Here is a 16,541-nt window from a genome sequence, read left to right as displayed (position 1 = left end):
TTACCTTCAGGAAACCATCAGGAAAAACCTTCAGGATTTCCTGATGAGAAGAAAAATAGGACATGTATTTCTGCAAACTGGATGGTCACAGCTTGCAGAATTACAACTCCCATCATGCTTGGCTGACAGGTCATGATGGAAGTTGTACTTCTGCAGTCTGTGTTCACCCAGGTTGCAGTACATGATGGGAGTTGTACTTCTGCAACCTGGATGGCCACAGGCTGCAGAAGTACAACTCCCATCATGACCTGTCAGCAAGGCATGGTGGGAGTTGTACTTCTGCAACCTGGATGGCCACAGGCTGCAGAACTACAACTCCCATCATGGCCTGTCAGCAAGGCATGGTGGGAGTTGTACTTCTGCAACCTGGATGGCCACAGGCTGCAGAACTACAACTCCCATCATGGCCTGTCAGCAAGGCATGGTGGGAGTTGTACTTCTGCAACCTGGATGGCCACAGGCTGCAGAAGTACAACTCCCATCATGACTTGTCAGCAAGGCATGGTGGGAGTTGTACTTCTGCAACCTGGATGGCCACAGGCTGCAGAACTACAACTCCCATCATGGCCTGTCAGCAAGGCATGGTGGGAGTTGTACTTCTGCAACCTAGATGGCCACAGGCTGCAGAGGTACAACTCCCATCATGGCCTGTCAGCAGGGCATGATGGGAGTTTTAATCTCACCTGTCCTGGTCTCCTGGCCGCCGGGGGGGTGGGTGCCGCGAGTGGCCGTGGGAAGGGGGGGGGGAGGGTTCGGGGGTGCCGCGATTGGCCGCGGGGGGGTGCGGGGGGGCCGCGAGTGGCAGCGGGGGGGTGCGGGGGTGCCGCGAGTGGGGGTACCTGCAGACAAGGATGCGGAGGAAGAGGCAGCAGAAGGCCGGGGCAGAGGCGGAAGGTGAGTGGAACTCCGGACGCTTTCCTGATGTGCATCAGGAAAGCGTCCGGGGCCTGGGCGCTCCCATAGACTCCTATGGGGGCGTCCGGGCCGGATTTCTGGACGAAAATAGGACCGGTTCTAAAAAATCCGGTCCTATTTTCCGGAACGGACACCCTTCCGGAAAATTCCGGAAGGGTGTCTGTGTCCAATGAAAGTCTATGCGTCCGGAAATCCATCCGGATTTCCTGATAGGAAACCCGGGTGTTTTTTCCGGACGTGTGAAGGGGGCCTTAGTTCTCATTTTAACAGGCTAACAGTTCAACAACCTGCAATTATGTTGCCTTTGGTAAATTGAATAGATAAAGTGACTTTAAGGTTACAAACCCACTTGCCGGATCTGCAGCGAGTCTCCTTGCTGCGTTTTTGCAGCGAGACTCGCTGCAGATCCTGGCCCTATACTTTCAATAGCAGAGAAACTCGCAGCAGGGATGTATATCCCTGCTGCGATTTTGTCCGGCAGCCCGCCCCATTAACCCCCCGGCCGCCGGACATTATACATTACCGGGTCCCTGTTCCTGCTTGCTTCGGGGCTCCAGGCGGAACGTGCCGGGAGCCGCCGAAGCAAGCAGGAGCGGGGACCTGGTAATGCATATCCTGCCCGCCCCCCTGCAGTCCCGATCGCCCCCAGCCCCGCAGCCCCCGGCCGCACCATCGCCCCCAGCCCTGCAGCCCCCGACCTCACGATCGCCCCCAGCATCGTGGCCCCCGGCCGCACGATCGCCCCCAGCCCCCGGCCGCACGATCGCCCGCAGCCCCCGACCTCACGATCGCCCCCAGCGGGGGCTGCAGGCGATCGTGCGGCCGGGGGCTGCGGGGCTGGGGGCGATCGTGCGGCCGGGGGCTGCGGGGCGATCGGGGCTGCAGGGGGGCGGGCAGGATATACATTACCAGGTCCCCGCTCCTGCTTGCTTCGGCGGCTCCCGGCACGTTCCGCCTGGCCAATCAGTGCGCTGCCCCGCCGCAGCGCACTGATTGGCCGGGCGGGCCGTGAAGACACCGGGAGCCCCGAAGTAAGCAGGAACAGGGACCCGGTAATGTATAATGTCCGGCGGCCGGGGGGTTAATGGGGCGGGCTGCAGACAAAATCGCAGCAGGGATGTACATCCCTGCTGCGAGTTTCTCTGCTATTGAAAGTATAGGGCCAGGATCTGCAGCGAGTCTCGCTGCAAAAACGCAGCAAGGAGACTCGCTGCAGATCCGGCAAGTGGGTTTGTAACCTAAAGGGTGTAGCTTCTTGGTGATGTTACTCCGGCTGCTGCCTGATCACTCCAACAGCAGCCATAGTGACAGGTTCTCTTTAAAATATTTATTATGATACATTAGGGCCCAGATTTATCAAAGGGTGTAAAATATATACTGGTGTAAACTGCCCACAGCAACCAATCACAGCTCAGCTTTCATTTAACCGAGGCTGAAAGCTAAGCTGTGATTGGTTGCTGTGGGCAGTTTACACCAGTGTATATTTTACACCCTTTAATAAATCTCCCCCTAGGACTTCATTTTAAGGGGGTTCTTCAGATATATAACACATAAGGGAAGGACACTTTTTTTTTTTTTTTTTAACATGCGGAATAGGATTGTTTCCTTGTATGTTAGGTATGCTTATAGTCAGCCACCTTGTACTGGTGTTTTTGTAATGTCTCTGGTAAATGTAATTGTTATAGTAATTGCAGGGAGTAGTTTCCCCTGGAGAGATCATCCATTGTTGGCTGTCCACAATTTAAGCCACATTCTCCAGGAAACGTGTGTTTGCTTACATAGCCGCAATATAAAATAGTCTTTGATTCTACTTCACTTGTCATCTGCAGCAAATCGTGCATCGGGCTGCTTACTATATGTAGTATTTTTTTTATCTTAAAAAGAAAGCACAAATCCTAAGGTAAATAATAAATGAACCTTTGTGATTTTCCTAGAAGTTGTAATTCAGCTTTCTCTGAATCTCAAATATTAGTATGAATTTATGGATTAGTCTCATATACAGTACATTCACCCAGCATAGTTATCACTATGAGTAGGCCCTGGTGCTAATATTCCACTACCGAAACCAGCACTTAATACAGAGCCTTATAGCCGCTCTTACCTACCACTAAGTGAGAAGTGCTGCCCCATCCAGAGACAGACTGACAGGTCATCTCCCAGTATCCCGGCATGAAACTGTATAGGTTGGCACAATATATAAACCAAGTTGGCATCCTACTGATGACTATAATGTAGATGGATAAATGGGTATATTTATAAGTTTGCATGGACAAACATGCTGCAGATTTGTTGTGAATTTTGGTTTAGTTAATTGGGAATATCTACACTATTTGCAACATATCTGCCATAGCAGCTATATGATGACAGGAGGCAATAAATGAACGATTACACTACTTACCTCCTGTCATTGCTATGGTTAATAATTAACTGATAGTTATATTGTATATGGTGTCTGCAACAGGTGATGGTTATAGGTGGTCACCTATCCTGAGACATTGCAGGCACTTTTTGGCTTAAGACACCGGCCGGGTCACAGAATGGCTGGTGTCAGAGAAGATCATCCCGGCCGGTACTACCGGCCAGATGATTTTTATATCTGATGAATTGAGATGTGGGCACATCCATGTGCGCCCGCATCCCATTTCGCCGCTGCACACAATGAAGCGTGCGCCCGGAGCCGCACGCTCTATTGTATGAACTGACAGGTTCTCTGCGGCTGCTATTCAATCTCAGTTTTTTGCGGCGCTTCTAGGGATCCCGACTGGAGCTTATACTATGTGTATACACTCCGTCCGGAATTCCATTCATTGCAATACAACATATGCTTTGTATAAATCACAGCGTTGTTGCAAATTGCAATAATGGCCGTGATTTATACACAACATACGTTGTGTGAACATGGCCTTTGGCCGTAAACACTAATTTTCATTGGTTATATTTGTTGTTTAGTGTAATGTATTGTTTGTTCATTTTGGCAGGATCTAAACCAGACCTGGCACACCGATAATCCTGACTTCTCCTGGTGCTTTCATAACACTGTTCTGTACTGGATACCCTGTTTTTACCTATTTGCCTGTTCGCCGTTTTACATCTTCTATCTAAGGCAACATGGCCGAGGCTATATCCAGTTGTCTCTGCTTAGCAAAGCAAAAACTGTAAGTATTCTTGTTAGTTCACAATGTCAATAATTATCTGCTGTGTCATGTTGAATTATTTTGTCTTTTTAAATGTAATGTGAATTTCACCCCTGATCATGGTGTGATGTTGTTTTTTAACCTCTTGCCATCAATGTTGGCACAACAACTCCACCTTATGACAGGTTTTGTATATGCAAAAGTACTGCGGAAACACCATCACATGTTTCTCCACGTCAGTGAACTAGCCATGCCTTTCTCCGGGAAGGAACAACCAAGCCAAGGGGGGTCTCCAGTCAAGGAAATCACCTTCCAATAAGCCACAATCAAATGATGACAGGACTTCCATCCACAGACAGCTGTTTCGGGGTATTTGCCCCTCATCGGTGTGGAGAAGGATTCTGGCTAGTGGGAGCAAAGCTTAGTAAGTGCATTCACAAGAATGATAGTTGACCCAGGGCAGTTTCTAGGTCATTTTGGTAACAGGGCGAATCTTGATAAAAGCGTCCCCCCCCCCCCCCTCAGTTCAGCCCTATGGAAGGTAGGGGGGCTTTTATCAAGATTCGGGTTACTAGGAAGAAGCAGTGTGTGTATTGCAGCATAGAGCAGTGCAGAGCCCCTAACAGATAATGTTCCGCTCAATACAAAATCATTATACAGCGACTCACAGGTGACGTCTTCTTTGATCTGAGGCGTCACTTTCCCTTTTCCTCTTCATCCGGCCCAGACCTCCATGATGATTTCTTGCAGCTACAATTTATCTCTTTAGAACCTGCCAGACAAACATCTCAGGCTCCGCACTTGCAGAATTTTCCTACCCCTTTTCCCACCTATAAGGTCCCAAACTGTAGTAATTCTGCTGTTTGGTGCAGTAAAGTCTGCATGGTGTGACCTCCATTACACTGACATACAGGATGCTGGGAAAGCTGGGTGACCTCCATTACACTGACATACAGGATGCTGGGAAAGCTGAGTGACCTCCATTACACTGACATACAGGATGCTGGGAAAGCTGAGTGACCTCCATTACACTGACATACAGGATGCTGGGAAAGCTGGATGACCTCTATTACACTGACATACAGGATGCTGGGAAAGCTGTGTGACCTCCATTACACTGACATACAGGATGCTGGGAAAGCTGAGTGACCTCCATTACACTGACATACAGGATGCTGGGAAAGCTGAGTGACCTCCATTACACTGACATACAGGATGCTGGGAAAGCTGGGTGACCTCCATTACACTGACCTAAAGGATACTGGGAAAGCTGGATGACCTCCATTACACTGACATACAGGATGCTGGGAAAGCTGTGTGACCTCCATTACACTGACATACAGGATGCTGGGAAAGCTGTGTGACCTCCATTACACTGACATACAGGATGCTGGGAAAGCTGGATGACCTCCATCACACTGACATACAGGATACTGGGAGAGCTGGATGACCTCCATCACACTGACATACAGGATACTGGGAGAGCTGGATGACCTCCATCACACTGACATACAGGATGCTGGGAAAGCTGGATGACCTCCATTACACTGACATACAGGATGCTGGCAAAGCTGAGTGGCCTCCATTACACTGACATACAGGATGCTGGGAAAGCTGAGTGGCCTCCATTACACTGACATACAGGATGCTGGGAAAGCTGAGTGGCCTCCATTACACTGACATACAGGATGCTTGGAAAGCTGGATGACCTCCATTACACTGACATACAGGATGCTGGCAAAGCTGAGTGGCCTCCATTACACTGACATACAGGATGCTGGGAGAGCTGGATGACCTCCATCACACTGACATACAGGATGCTGGGAAAGCTGGATGACCTCCATTACACTGACATACAGGATGCTGGGAAAGCTGGATGACCTACATTATACTGACATACAGGATGCTGGGAGAGCTGGTAAACTGTGAACATTGGTGCTGGGGGCGGGGCATATCGCGGGGGCGGGGCTTATAGCGGGGGCGGGCTTATTGGGACATATCTGGGGCTCCCTCTGTGCAGGATTCCCCCACCCCCTCCTCTTGGCCACCATCAGATACTCACCTCTCCCCCTGCAGCCTCCAGCTCCTCTTCTTGGTGAGTCCCGTCCTCTTCTGGCTTCCGGTGCAGGCAGCCACCTGTCATACAGAGGCCGACTGCACAGGAAGCCTCTGTCTCTGCCCGGCTGCTGTTTCCTTTAGCTGTGCGTGCGTACGCACAGCTAAAGGTCTCTCTGGCCAGGGGATCTGAAACTTAGATTCCAGATCCCCGGGCCAGCCCTGAGGATGCAGGGGCTGCGGCCCGGTACTGTCGGGCGCCGCCTGGCGCCCCCTAGCTGTGGGCGCCCCGTGCGGTGACCCGGCTCGCCCGGCCCTAGAAACGGCCCTGGGTTGACCTCTGGGAGATCAACAAAAACACTGCAAAGACACCATCACATGTTTCTCAACGTCTGTGAATCTAGTGTGTATATTGACAGATCTTACACCGGCTGATGTCTTATGACTGATCTGTCAGATTTGTGTCTGATGCCAGCTTTTGTTTTTCCCTGAGTAATATACTGTATACTATACGTAAAGGGAACCTCTCACCACAAACATACATAACCTGCATACTATTATTCTTAAATGTATGTACATGCATTGCATTGGTTAACACTGTGCTGCCTTTACGTAGGACATCATGTTGAAATATATAGAGGACTAAGAAGTGAGATAAAGATAAAGCTGCCTCACCGACGTCAGGAGACATCTCACAAATGAGCTGCCTTATTCTTTCTGATACTCAGTAGATCTAGCTTCTGGTCAGTAACCTGCTAGATTTTTTTTTTATTGCAGCCCTATTCTTTTACAGTCCTAGCTCTATAAAACTGTTCAAACAATACATTTACTGGTACTGTCAAGGACAAAATCCCCTTCTCGTAATGGAACATTTATGACTGAGATTATGCAATAAAAGAATTACCTGTACGTTTGTTATTATTTTTATGTGTTGCAGCTTTTTCTAGAAAGCATAGTACACTAAACTGGTTAGAGGAGCAGTATGTAGAATGCACAACCTGGGAATGGAGGCTAAATGCTGACTTGATGGTTGTTGCCTCTTGGGCTTAGTGCACATATAAATCATGTTTACATGTGGAGCATACGCAACTGCAGGGTGCCCATAGGGATTGGCAGTGATCTGAACACTGTTGCTGCAAGGGGAATAACAACATGACACATACAGACACAAATGCAGACACTCATCTAGGGGCCCATATTTATGAAGGATTACAAGTAGAGATGAGCGAACCTCGAGCATGGTCGAGTCGATCCGAACCTGAACTTTCGGCATTTGATTGGCGGTGTCTGCTGAACTTGGATAAAGCCCTAAGGCTATGTGGAAAACATGGATATAGTCATTGGCTGTATCCATGTTTTCCAGGCAACCTTAGAGCTTTATGCAAGTTCAGCAGCCCCAGCTAATCAAATACCGAATGTTCGGGTTCGGATCGACTCGAACCCGAACCCGATTCGCTCATCTCTAATTACAAGCATTACAGCTTTCAGACTAACCACTAGCTAAGCTAGTTCAGCTGAACAGGCTGCAGTTAGTGGCTGCCAGACACTTCCTTTTTATTTCCAAGGGAATCAATGTTTGGCTCTGTGTATAATGCATTCAAGGCCTTCATTGGAGGTGCATGTTGGAAAGATTCCACAATATTTTCCCTATATGAATGGCTCCAATATATGCTATATATTTACTATAGAGTTTACTAGGACTGGTGTGTCATACGTCGGTCTTATGTAAAGTCCCACCCACGTCTGCGGCACTGAAGGCATTGACCTATCAATGGATCTTGCGTAGATAATTACATCAGCCACAAGTTGGCATAGATTTCAATTACATATATATATATACATTTGTTGTAAAGCTGTGCCCACTTTTTGTGGTAGGTACATTGTACAGGAAGCAAAATGTTGAAAATTTGTGCACATACGCGTTTTGAACAAACATATGCAACTTTTTTTTTAATGGAAACTGACATAAACTGGTTATTATTATTGGTTATTATTTCCCCCATATGGACTGGCATCTCCCATTTATTTCAGCAATCAGAAGCACAATATTTTTATGTGTTCATTTTTTTTGTGGTAGCCTCGTGCACAGGAAACAACAGGAACAATTTCATGAGCTTTTATATACAGCTGAACCCCCCCCCCCCCCACCCTGACAGAGGCCTATTGGGTGAATGGAGACCTATGGATATATTTGATGAATGCTGTGAAATATTTTCCTGATCTATATGCTAAGGATTCATAGTTCACACTATGGATTTGGTGAAGAGATTCCGCCGAGAACCTTCGTCCGTGAACTCCGTGGCAAATTCCTCCTGGTATGTCTTTGAATGGGAGGGCTCGCTCCCCCCCTCCGCTCAAAGAATGGACGTGTCTATTCTTTGAGCGGAGAGGCGCAAGCCCTCCCATCCAAAGACATAGCAGGAGGGATTCGTAATGTAAACAGGCCCTAAATGTGGGTCTGAAACACAGTTTTCATGCAGCCCTTTTTTCAAAGAAGATAACAGCCCGTGGCTTCTTTAGACAGTAAGGGGGGGGGGGAGTCCATATGTACCTGGTATAGCAGTAAGCTACTGTACTTGGCATTGATAATAAGTGTAGCTTCAGGAGCCGATGTTGGAATACAGGTGTAAGTATGTGGATCGATAGACAAGGTAAACCACTGCAGCACTCCAGATGAAATCAAACAAACAGGAATAAACCTGTTTGCTTGATTTCATCTGGAGTGCCGTGGTGGTTTACCTTGTCTGCATAGCTGTGCACAGGTTGTTCCACAGTGCACACTGCTGGCACCACCCACTAGAACTTATCCACACGAGTGCTGCTCCCACTATACATACCATACATGGATAGAGTGATGGAATGGAAAAAACATTGTTATGTAAAGCTAAGGGCTTGTTAATATATCTGTCATCCCGCATATTTGCCATCCAGTGTGCAGGAGCCAGATCTAAAAATGCTGTATGCAGTGTTTTTGATCCGGTGAATCCTCTCCAGATGGCAAATATTCTGCATGATCCACCAGTTCAGCACTGTTCACCATTTCAGCCTATAGGGTGCTGGATGCAAAAGCTTCTGACACTTGGTGTCCAATTATTTCCAATGAGACTGCCGGATCACCAGACACATGTAAACCCAGCATACGTATGCATGTGTCCAATATTCAGTCTCCATTGGCTTCTATGGGGGTAATAAGTGTGTATCCAGGATTCAATAGGGAACTCAAATTACACAGAAGTATAAAACTCCATGCAGAGATATGTAGGTACTGTACAGTGACCTCTATACGGTAATATTCCGGATCCATACAACACAAAATTCATGCAAATTAGTAATGGTCAGGTGACTGATGTAATTGTTCGTGGTAAGTAAATGCCAGTGAGCTTATTTTTACTGCTGATCTTTATGACTTCATTGTGGAAACTACATAATAAGCTGAGCTGACATGGTATCAAATAACCAGATAAGATACGAGCAATAAACTGATTATTTTATTTGATGGATTTTACAGTGACAACTTTACAGGAAGCATTTTTTGCCTTTACAAACTTCTTTTTTGGGGGCATTCTAAAGACCATGTAAAATAACAAGGACACACAAATGCTCTTTTGGATGCATGGGCAAAAATCTCCATACATCTCAGAGGAGAGAAAGTTGTTATAACTGGGAGGGACAACTGTACTTCATATGAATGTCTATGGGTTTAGTTCTTGTATGTGTAAGTGCCCCTAAACCTTTATTATAGTGCTTGAAAAGCACTATATTGTAATCCGTATTCTTCTTCTTCCGTTTCTTCTTCTTCCAGCCATTTTTCTGCGCGTAATACAGCCCAAACCGCTTTGCGCACAGACTCTGTTCAAACTGCGTTTCGAAGCCCTCGGCGGTGTGAGGTGTGCTATCTATTTTCCGTTTCGATCGGATTTGTCGTTTTTAAGAAATTTACGTTTAAAGACCCCTAATGTCCCATAGAAAATAATGGCCTATTGGAAATAATGGCCACACTCTAACCGCTAACAGCCAATCACAGCACATATGCAAATAGCTGAAATATAGCAGCCAATAGGAACTCTAAGGTCTTGTCAGGCAATGTATCACAACATCCACAGTCACATGTCCACTATTGGCCAATAGAAGATGTAATATATGGAAGGTCCTTAACAATTTTGTCTCCCTGACATGAGTAAGATTGTCATGGTAACCGAGCAATGATCTTTACCATTATAAGTAGCAGAGGTCAGTCAATAAAATAGCAGAGCTGAGGCAGCCATGTAGCAGGGACGAGACCCAAGCCGCTCTTAAAGGCACGGTGTCCAAGCCGCTCTTAAAGAGACGGTGCCCAAGCCGCTCTTAAAGGGACGAAACCTAAGCCGCTCTTAAAGGGACGGTACCCAAGCCGTTCTTAAAGGGACGGTACCCTAGCAGCTCTTAAAGGGATGGTACCCAAGCCGCTGTGTAAGGGGAACTACATAAGTCGCTCTTACAGGGACAGTACCCAAGCCGCTCTTAAAGGGACGGTAACCAAACCACTCTTAAAGGGACGTACCAAAGCCGCTCTTAAAAAGGCATTAAATAAGTCGCTGTTAAAGGGACAGTACCCAAGTCGCTCTTAAAGGGACGGTACCCAAGTCGCTCTTAAAGGGACGGTACCCAAGCCGCTCTTTAAAAGGCATTTAATAAGTCGCTGTTAAAGGGACAGTACCCAAGTCGCTCTTAAAGGGACTGTACCCAAGTCGCTCTTAAAGGGACGGTACCCAAGGCGCTCTTAAAGGGACCCAAGTCGCTCTAAATGGGTCCGTTTAACCCCTTAGGGACCAAGCCTGTTTGGGCCTTAATGACCAGGCTCATTTTTCAAAATCTGACCTGTCTCACTTTATGCGCTTATAGCTCAGTGATGCTTTAACGTATGCTAGCGATTCTGAGATTGTTTTTTCGTAACATATGGTACTTTATGTTAGTGGCAAAATTTGGTCACTGTCTTGTGTGTTTTTTGTGAAAAACATCAAAATATAATGAAAAATTTGAAAATTTTGCACTTTACGAACTTTGAAATTCTTTGCTTCTAAAAAAAAAAAGGCACATGACAAAAATTAGTTAGTAAGTCACATTATCAATATGTCCTCTTTATTCTGGCTTCATTTCGTAAACATATTTCACTTTTTTAGGGTGTTACGGGGCTTAGAAATGTATCAGCAAATTATCAAATTTTCATGAAATTTCCAAAACTGATTTTTTTAGGGACCAGTTCTTTTTTTAAGTTGATTTAGGAGGCTTGTATACTGGAAACCCCCATAAGTGACCCTATTTTGGAAACTAGACACCTTAAAGAATTAATCTAGGGGTATAATGAGCATTTTAACCCTACAGGGGCTGGAGGAAAGTATTCACAATTAGGCCGGAAAAAAATGGAAAATAGAAATTTTCCAATAATATATTTGTTAAGATGAAAGTATCTCATTTTCATAATTAACATGAGAGAAAATGCACCCCAAATTTTGTAATGCAGGTTCTCCTGAGTAGAACGATACCCCATATGTGGGCATAAACCACTGTGTGGGCACACAGCGGGGCTCAGAAGGGAAGGAGCGCCAATTAGCATTTCCAGTTCAGATTTTGCTGAAGAAATTTCTGAGCGCCAGGTGCGTTTACAGTGCCCCTGTAGTGTCAGCAGAATAGAACCCCCCCAAAAGTCACCCCATTTTGGAAAGTGCACCTCTCAAAGAATTCATCTTGGGGTTTAGTGACCATTTTGACCCCACAGGTATTAGAGGAAGGTATTCAAAAGAAGACAGTAAAAATGAAAAAATAGAATTTTTCCAATAACATGTTTGTTTAGTTTGAAATTTCTCAATTTCACGAGAAACAGGGGAGAAAACTCAGCCCAATATATGTAACGCAGGTACTCCTGAGTAGAACGGTACCCCATATGTGGGCATAAACCACTGTGTGGGCACACAGCGGGCCACAGAAGGAAGGGAGCGCCAAGCATTTTCAGTGCATGATTTTCCTGAAGAAGTTTCTGAGCGCCAGGTGCGTTTGCAGTGCCCCTGTAATGTCTACAGAATAGAACCCTCCCCCCCAAAATCACCCCCTTTTTGGAAAGTACACCCCTCAAGGAATTTATCTTGGGGTGTGGTGAGCATTTTGACCCCACAGGTATTAGAGGAAAGTATTCAAAACTAGACCGTAAAAATGAAAAAAATTGAATTTTTTCAATAACATGTTTTAGTTTGAAATTTCTCAATTTCACTAGGAACAAGGGAGAAAAAGCACCCCAAAACTTGTAACGGAGGTTCTCCTGAGTACAATGGTACCCCATATGTGGGCATAAACCACTGTATGGGCACACAGCAGGGCTCAGAAGAGAAGGAGTGTCATTTTAGTTACAGGCAATATGTGGGTGTTTACTGGTTATCTGGGGTGGTAATAGACAATCTCAGGGTGTTTACTGGCTATCTGAGGTGGCAGCAGGCAATCTGGTGGGGTTATGGGCAATCTGGGGTGGTTACGAGCAGTCTGTGCCAATCTGGGGTGGTTACGGTCAATCTGGGGTGGTCACAGGCAATCTGGGGTGGTTACGGGCAATCTAGGGTGGTTACTGGCTGTATGGGGTGGTTATGGGCAATCTTGGGGTGTTTAATGGCTATCTAGGGGTGGTTACTGGCTATCTGGGGTGGTGACGGGCAATCTGGTGGTGTTCACTGACTATCTGGGGTGGTGACGGAAAATCTGGGGTGGTGACGGGAAATCTGGAGTGGTTGCGAGCAATCTGTGGTGGTTACAGGCAATTTGGGGTAGTTACAGGCAGTCTGTGGCAATCTGGTGTGGTGACAGCCCATCTGGGATGGTTATGGGCTGTCTGGGGTGGATACGGGCAATCTGGGGTGGATACGGACAATCTGGGGAGGTTACAGGAAATCTAGGGTGGTTACGGGCAATCTGGGGTGGTTACGGGCAATCTGGGGTGGTTACAAGTAATCCTGGGTGGTTACGGGTAATCCAGGGCACTTGACTTTGGTGACAGGCGTAAAAAAGTGCCGGCACCATTTGGAACAAGCGATCAGTGGTATATAGTATATACCGCTGATCACTTGTACTAGGACCACACCGGGTGGTCACCGATCATTGCCCCATGCTCTCCGCCTCCTCCGGTGGTGGAGAGAATGAAGCTTGGATCATTTTTAGGAATCCATCACTGTGAACAGAGTCTGTTCACAGTGATGACGGCGGCCATCTTGGATCAGATGGCCGCCCAGGGAGGGGAGGGTCAGTGGCCAGGTCACTAGGGTTAATTCTGGGGACAGGGGGGGGACATGTTCTCATCTCCTCTCACTGTGGATTCACGGTGAGAAGAGATGAAAGCGTTCAGCTGCGCTGGCAATGGCCATTACCGGTAGCCGCCTTTATACTGATAATAACGGCGATCACCGGTGAGGGGACTGGCCGGGACTGACCCCACACTCTCCCCCAACCCCTCAGCTACCTCCGATAGCTAAGAGGAGGGGGCTGCGGGCATTACCGGCGCCGCTGCACTATTCTGCACCATCGCCATAAAGAGCTGATGGCAGCAGAATAGAGCCCATTAGTGATCGCCGTAAAAATCCGTATCGGCGGTCACTAATAACATAATACATGTATTCTCTGGGTCGCTACGGTTACGGCGATACCACATTTGGCGCAATAGAAACTATCTTCCTAGCCAAAACCCACAAAAACTGTCCCTGCATTGAAAGATCCATAGCGTTCTCATCTTTTGCGCGACAGAGCTGGTTTTGGGCATATTTCTTGCGGGAAGATCTGTAGTTTCTATTGATACCAAGTTTTATATGTATATGACTTTTTGATCTCTTTTATGACGTATTTTCTAAAGTGGATTGATAAAATACAGCTATTCTAGTACTGTTTTTTTATTTATTTTTTTACAGCGTGTGTCGTGCGATAGAATTATTGATATAGTTTTATAGATTGGGTTGTTACGGACGTAACGATACCAAATATGTATAGGATTTGTGTTTTTGATCACTTTTATGTAATGTTTTATAGTGTATGGGGAATGTAATGCATCTTTATTATTGGGGGGGCTGGGGGGGGCTGTGTTGTGTTTGGTGCACACTTTTTTTTTACTTTTACACTAGTGTACATTACTGTACACTAGTGTAAAATACTTTGATCACTGATACAATACATTGCAGTACCTGATGTACTGCAGTGTATTGTATTATGGCTAATGCTAACAGGCAATAGCCGCGGCCACCCCTGTCAGTATCAGGCATCTCCATGGTGACCCCGGGGACCTTCATTAGGACCCCGGAATCACCATGGAGACATCGGGACCCCGGACGGCGCCGCGGGACATCGCGATCATGTAAGTGACCCACGGCGCCGTCCGGGATCCACCGGGACCCGTTAGATGCCGCTGTCATGGTTTGACAGCGGCATTTAACGGGTTAAACTGCCCGGAGCGGAGAATCCTCCGCTCCGGGCAGTTACAGGAGGGTGTCAGCGGTCACACTGACCGCTGATCACCCGTCCTGCTGCCGCCGCCGGGCGGTAATTTATTCCGATGCGCCCGCCGTTAAAAGGCGTACGCATCGGAATAAAGCCCATTAGTGGCCGCCGTGAAAAGGCAGCATGGCGGTCACTAAGGGGTTAAGAGCGACCTGGGTCCCTTTAAGAGCGAAATATGTCCCTTTAAGAGCAAAATGGGTCCTTTCAAGAGCAATCTGGGTCCCTTTAAGAGTGAAATTGGTCCCTTTAAGAGCGACCTGGAACCCTTTAAGAGCGATCTGGGTCCCTTTAGGAGTAAATGTGTCCCTTTAAGAGCGACCTGGGTCCCTTTAAGAGCAAAATGGGTACCTTTTAAGAGCGACCTGGGTCCCTTTAAGAGCGAAATATGTCCCTTTAAGAGCGACCTGGGTCCCTTTAAGAGCGAAATGGGTCTCTTTAAAGAGTGACCTGGGTTCCTTTAAGAGCGACCTAGGTCCCTTTAAGAGGGAAATATGTCCCTTTAAGAGCAAAATGGGTCCTTTTAAGAGCAACCTAGTCCCTTTAAGAGCGATCTGGGTCCCTTTAAGAGTAAAATGGGTCCCTTTAAGAGCGACCTGGGTCCCTTTAAGAGCGAAATATGTCCCTTTAAGAGCAAAATGGGTCCCTTATAGAGCGACCTGGGTCCCTTTTAAGAATGAAATTGGTCCCTTTTAAGAGCGACCTGGGTCCCTTTAAGAGCGACCTGGGTCCCTTTAAGAGCGACCTGGGTCCCATTAAGAGTGACCTAGGTCCCATTAAGAGCGACCTGGGTCCCTTTAAGAGCAAAATGGGTCCCATTAAAGGCGAAATGGGTCCCATTAAGAGTGTCCTGGGTCCCTTTAAGAGCCAAATGGGTCACTTTGAGAGCCAAATGGCTCTCTTTAAGAGCGACCTGGGTTCCTTTAAGAGCGACCTCGGTCCCTTAAAGAGCGAAGGGACCCAGGTCGCTCTTAAAGCGACCCAGGTCTCTCCTAAAGGGACCCATGTCGCTCTTAAAGGGACGGGAGCCAAGTTGCTCTTAAAGGGACGGCACCCAGGATTAAAGTTTCTCTTAAAAGGAAGTCTCTGGTAAAGGGGCGCTCTTTTCAAGCACTATGTATTTTCCTGGAAATGCAAATCTAGTTTATATAGTTTATCTGATTATTATAATCCCTTGCTGTAGAAATATAATGTTCTTATATTCCTTTTATGTATGATAATTATCCTGAGATTTGTCCTTTTTGTCTCTTTGCAGTGTCTTTCTGCTTTGTTGGCACTTATCTGCTATACAGAACTTTTCTACACAGTGTGGAACATGACCCACAGCATAGCGGAGCCTCCGGTTCTCCTCATCAGCCCGCTCATAGTTGGAGCTGCTATGGTAATGGGAACATAAGGTTTAATGAATAATCTGCACTCACCTGTGTTAAAAGTCACCTTTAGTTATAACTGGCATTAACAGCAATGTCTGGCATTTTGAAGGCCTATAAAAAGCCTATTTAGAAAATGCAAAAGAACCTCCATACCCAGAATATATTGCAGTTTGAGAAATACACACCTAAAACAAAAATGTTCTGTATGCAGACTTACAATTTGTTACTGTGGAATTGCCAGCAGCATACTTTGCAGAAGAGGTGGCAGAGCAAGTCTAGAATACACTTTTCATACAGACTGTATATACCTGGAGGAGACAGGCAGAAGATGTGAAAAATGATCACAGTGATGCACTCTTTGTCATATGATTCCCATCTTGATGGGAATGGCAGACACTTATGTTATTTCTTGGAAATATAATGTTTCAGTTCAGTTATCAATTGTTTTGTTAGATATCTTCACTACGACCTTTATGCTAATGCAAATTTAATGGGGAAAATTGACTGATGAGCTATCCTCAGAATAGGTTTAATTGGCAGCCGCACTACCTGGTGAACACCACTT

At 46.6% G+C, this 16,541-nt stretch overlaps 1 protein-coding gene across 2 annotated transcripts in view; it reads left to right on the top strand.

Annotated features, from left to right (window-relative positions):
• Positions 1-16,541, top strand: part of LOC138801153 (multidrug resistance-associated protein 1-like) — a 68,977-nt gene that overhangs the window by 14,327 nt on the left and 38,109 nt on the right. The window contains exons 1-3 of one of the 2 annotated variants that reach the window (XM_069983681.1): positions 3,991-4,070; positions 6,721-6,847; positions 15,859-15,984. In XM_069983681.1, coding sequence (XP_069839782.1) covers positions 15,919-15,984 — 66 coding nt within the window. In that variant the 5' untranslated portion in view covers positions 3,991-4,070; positions 6,721-6,847; positions 15,859-15,918. Of the gene's footprint in view, positions 1-3,893; positions 4,071-6,720; positions 6,848-15,858; positions 15,985-16,541 lie in introns of those variants that run through there. The other variant, XM_069983680.1, reaches the window with a different exon arrangement.

Source organism: Dendropsophus ebraccatus, chromosome 9 (assembly GCF_027789765.1).
Source record: "Dendropsophus ebraccatus isolate aDenEbr1 chromosome 9, aDenEbr1.pat, whole genome shotgun sequence".
Taxonomy (NCBI): domain Eukaryota; kingdom Metazoa; phylum Chordata; class Amphibia; order Anura; family Hylidae; genus Dendropsophus; species Dendropsophus ebraccatus.
The sequence above is the reverse complement of the archived record's forward strand: the minus strand, read 5'-3'. Positions and strand labels throughout refer to the sequence as shown.